The sequence below is a fragment of the Lathyrus oleraceus genome, chromosome 3 (genome assembly GCF_024323335.1).
Source record: "Lathyrus oleraceus cultivar Zhongwan6 chromosome 3, CAAS_Psat_ZW6_1.0, whole genome shotgun sequence".
NCBI lineage: Eukaryota > Viridiplantae > Streptophyta > Magnoliopsida > Fabales > Fabaceae > Lathyrus > Lathyrus oleraceus.
The window spans coordinates 29,360,137-29,364,928 of NC_066581.1; the positions used below are offsets into that span (position 1 = coordinate 29,360,137).

At 30.5% G+C, this 4,792-nt stretch overlaps 1 protein-coding gene across 1 annotated transcript; it reads left to right on the forward strand.

The window, feature by feature from the left end:
• Positions 1–392: 392 nt before the first annotated feature.
• LOC127132279 (DNA damage-repair/toleration protein DRT102) lies at positions 393–1,535 on the forward strand. Its single transcript, XM_051061189.1, has one exon. It carries the CDS (start codon positions 522–524, stop codon positions 1,428–1,430), a length of 909 nt encoding a protein of 302 aa, XP_050917146.1. The 5' UTR covers positions 393–521; the 3' UTR covers positions 1,431–1,535.
• Positions 1,536–4,792: the final 3,257 nt, after the last annotated feature.

The window sequence follows — 4,792 nt, forward strand, 5'->3', positions numbered from 1 at the left end:
GACTTACAAATTTTCGCATTTTTATGAATCATTTGAATTTATTAGTTTTAGAATCTCCTACGAGATATCTCTAAAAAAAACTTCTTTAATGACATATTCGAGATTTGCATATTTAAGAATGTTCGAATAAGTTTGGAGTTTGTTATATTTATTATCATGTGTTTCTCTTTTGTATAAGAAAATAAAATTAATAAAATTACGAATTAATAAAAATGAAAAGAAGCATAAAAAAATAGTCAAATAGGAGATCAAAATGAAGTTTTTGAATGAGAGGGTAAAATATTAAAATATTTAAAATGCATGAGAATTAAAAGTCACAAGTTAGAGTATTTAAGTGCAATAAAAAATCATCTAAACTCGTTTTTTTATCCACATAAAAACAAAATTAGGTATGTCCAGATTCATTGAATCGATAACAGGAAACTGATATGTCACGAATATTGCTTAACCTTTCGTTTTTTTGAGTGGCACCTTCATTTCACACTCTTCACTATCCAAATCTACATTCTGATCAATCATCCATGGCGAAACTCAACACCCCTATCAAAATCATCGCCGGAGCCGATGACTTTGGCACTCCTCTCAAAGACGCTTTGATCTCCCACCTCCGTTCCCTCAACATCGAAATCGAAGACCTCGGCACCTCTTCTTACTATTCCGCTGGCGCCGACGTCGGCCGCCGTGTCTCTCAATCCATATCATCATCGTCTCCGGACGTCCGCGGTCTCGTTGTTTGCGGAACCGGTGCCGGCGTCTCCATCTTCGCTAACAAATTCCCCGGCGTGTTCGCTACCACCTGTCTTACTCCCTCCGACGCCGTCAACGCCCGATCCATCAATAACTCAAACGTGATTGCTTTCTCCGGTAAGTACACTTCGACGGAAACCGCGATCGAGATCGCGAACACGTGGCTGAACACGCCGTTCAAGGCTGCATGTCCTGCAAATGATAACAAACCATGGCCGGAGGAGATCGGGAAATTTCTCGACAAATCATTAGTTGAAATGCCGGAGATCGGTAAAGGCGAACCGGTTGATACGTGTGCGGTTTGTTGTTTGGTGAAGAACCGGGAACTGAACCCGATCGATTTGATCCCCGGCGGTTCAATGAAGATTGTTAGAGAGACGCCGACGTCGGCGTTCGTGAGGTTCAAAGCCGGGAGTGTGGAGCCGGCGCATCATCACACGTTTGGGCACGATTTGGTGGTGTTGGAAGGGAAGAAGAGTGTTTGGAATGTGACGAAAAAGGAGAGATATGATCTAACGGTTGGAGATTATTTGTTTACTCCTGCTGGTGATGTGCATAGAGTGAAGTATCATGAGGATACTGAGTTCTTCATCAAATGGGATGGACATTGGGATATGTTTTTTGATGAGGATCTTGATACTGCCAAAATTGCAATTGATAAGGAATTAGGGATAGCTAAGTGATTTTTATTTTCTGTTAATGGTTTATCACTCAATATAGTTTGGTTTATGACACGATACTAAATAAAACTTTTGAGTTTATATGTTAATCTATTTTGAATTGATGAATCTTGTGTTGGCTTCTTAAGTTACATTGTTGTTTAGGTTATTAGTAGCGGCCAGCGCGTAAAGAATTTCGCGATTTTGGGAGGCATTGGAGTGGTCGAGGTATGAATTAACCACAATTTATGTTGCATCATAAAAATAGTGAATAATGGGATGGTATTGGTGCATTGTTATACCGTTTTGTCGTGACTGTTTTTGCAGTAATTGATTGTTTTAGTTGTAGTTAGAAACACTTGATCTTGTTTGATGTGAAACTTGGCAATGCATGTTTATATTTTTTGTTGCTTAGGTGCATAGGAATACATTGTTTATAAGAAAAAAATAATACAAGATGCTACTGCAGAATCTGATAAGTTTGTTCACTTGCTTGATTAGCCTTATTATTTATGGATGCTATTTAGGATTTTTGTTTCTTCAAAGGTGAGAAGTGTTATCTCATAGACTGGTTTCAATGGCACCGGTCAGTTCAATTATGTGTCTGTCAACCCGCATGGCATCAATGGACACTGTGCTATGATGACACAAGACTACAAACAATTACTTCGATATATTTGTTTCTAGCTTTGACACGAGTTTTGAATTATTTTTGTCAATGTGAAGCTTTTATCAATTGTTTACATTCTGATCTCTTCTCTAAAAATATTAGGGTCAGACCTGAATCCAGACGTAACATAACCCGCATCTAGAATCTGGACATAACATAACTCGCATGACTTAATTCATTCCCAGGAAGGACTATGTCGGTCTCAAATAAGGATACACGTGACTTAATTCTCTATATTTCTTTTGGATATTCTCTTTATTTCTTTCGGATAGGTTAAGAAACATGTATCATAACGACGAATAAATCAATTATAAAAGACTGAGAGCAAGACTCAAAACACAATAATACACCATATATAAATTGACAATCACCAAGCATAAGAGACAGGCTTTTTATACTATTTATACTAAGATAAACAGTTTCCGATTCATGTACCTAATCCGTACACTTTTAAACATGAGTAAGAAAGTCATTTGTTCTAATTTTTTTGGCACAATAGGTTTTTTTTATCATGGTTTTTAAATTTATTTTGCACAATAGGTTTTTTTTATCATGGTTTATAAACTTATGAAATATTATAAGATGTCATATGTACTACAATACTCGTCTTCTGGATTTGAAAAAAAAATTGGTACCGAAGTCGATAATTATGTGGTCATCCGTATTTTTACTCGTACTCGTGTTTTATGGATATTTTAAGTATCCATATTTATACATATTTATCCATATTGTTAATAAAAAATTATTGATCAATTATAATTTATTATTCATTTAAAATTTTTAATAACATTTAAAAAATTCAAAAATATTATTGTTATATTAAAAAATGAACAAATATTTAATTAAAATATATACTAAATTAATAATAATGTATGAGGCAGAGTGAATTTTAAGGTATCTGTCTCTATATCCCTTTTATTTTAACGAATAATTGCATAAGTATCCATTTTATCATTTTACAGATGTTTTTATTTTATCCATTATTGATTTTTACTGTACCCACCGAAAAATAAGTCTCATTTCATCCCTATTGACAATAGAGTTTACCCGTTCTTTTTCGTATTCTTTTAGCTACTTGATTATTGCACAGAGTTTTGATAGGTGTTTATTAGAGCCCTAACTTTTTAATATTGTTTTATGATGCTCAATTATTTAAATAACTTATCTACTAAATTTTATATTATATGTTTAATATTTTTTTCGTCAAATAATCCCAACGTTTATTTTGATCCTTTAATTTAAACGAAATTTATATTGATCTATAATTCTTCAAAATATATCATGGTAATTTTTTTGTCTAATTAGTGACGAGCTTAGCGATCATTTTTTTAAAAAAATTATCAGACAAAAATGACTATTATAATATATTTTAAAGAATTAAAAAATTAATATTAACCTTATTTAAATTAAGGAGCTAAAATCAACCTCAATATTAACATATGAGATAAAAAATATTAAACTATTATATTATATATATTGGGTCACATGCACTTTAATTAATTTTATCCACTTAATCAATCAGATAAAAAGTGTTAAACATGAGTGAAAGATTCATACACTTTTGATATATTATTGTTGGTTCCGTAAAAATATTTATCAAAATTCGAACTGAATCAAGTTGTTTCACTAGAGCCAAACTAATTTATTAGTTTGGTATAACATTTTAAAATTTTGAACCATATACTAAATAATTAGAAGATAATTTCTAGCCGACCAAATCATTTGTTAGAAAACATAACTATTATATTTGTTTTTGTAATTCTTTTAACAAAAACTATTTCTAACTTGTTTTCAGCATTGATAAACATTTTTTAATATGCTGTTTTACATAATTTTTTACTTTAAAAAATCATTCCTTATCTACTTTGACAATCAAAACCACAAATTGATTCAATTTAACATCTCAAACTGATTAAAAAAAACCAAATTAATCAACTACCATAATATATAGTATTTAATTGCAACTTTCACACAAAATGTACTACCAACTAACATCTATTTTTCAAAACAAAATTCAACCCGATTAAGGTGTTTTGAAACTCTTTCTATTTACAAAGTTTTCTTTATTATCAAGAGATGGTATAAAAAATGAGCATATGCACAAAGTCACCAAAGCTTTAGGCTTTACACCAATTTAATCAAATCAAATATCAATATAGCATAGTCAAGTATAATCTATCTAAAAGCATATACCAATCTAGTATATTATTAAAGAGAAACATTCAAAATGAACCTAACAGAGACAATAAGATCACAGAAGCTATCAGAATAGGTTGAACATTTTGGACTAGGGGGTTTCACGGACCAATTTGTTTCAAGAGAATTTGATACTTAAAGTGATCAAAATATATGAATCGATTTATATTGAATTTGTATATTTTTTCGATAGAATCCAAATCGAATCAAATCATATTTGTTTGGCTATTGATCGGAAACATTAAAAATAAATATCCAAAAATATTTATAAAAAATATTTTATTTACATTAACTAATTTTTTATAATAATATATAATTCTTAATTTTTTTTTACGTTTTTTCCATATAGGTCGTGACGTTTCATCTTTTTCTTGAAATTGAATATAATGATATAACTTATATGAATTAGACTCAGTTTGTTTTATCTTTAAAAAAATGATTTTTTTCTTTGTATTTTAGAAAATGGATTTTATAAAAATACTTTTTAAAATATTAAAAAAAAATTAAATTTGTTTTTTAT

What these genes read in the sequence shown, in the direction of transcription:
- LOC127132279 (XM_051061189.1), top strand. Translation starts at nt 522, where the DNA reads ATGGCGAAACTCAACACCCCTATCAAAATCATCGCCGGAGCCGATGAC.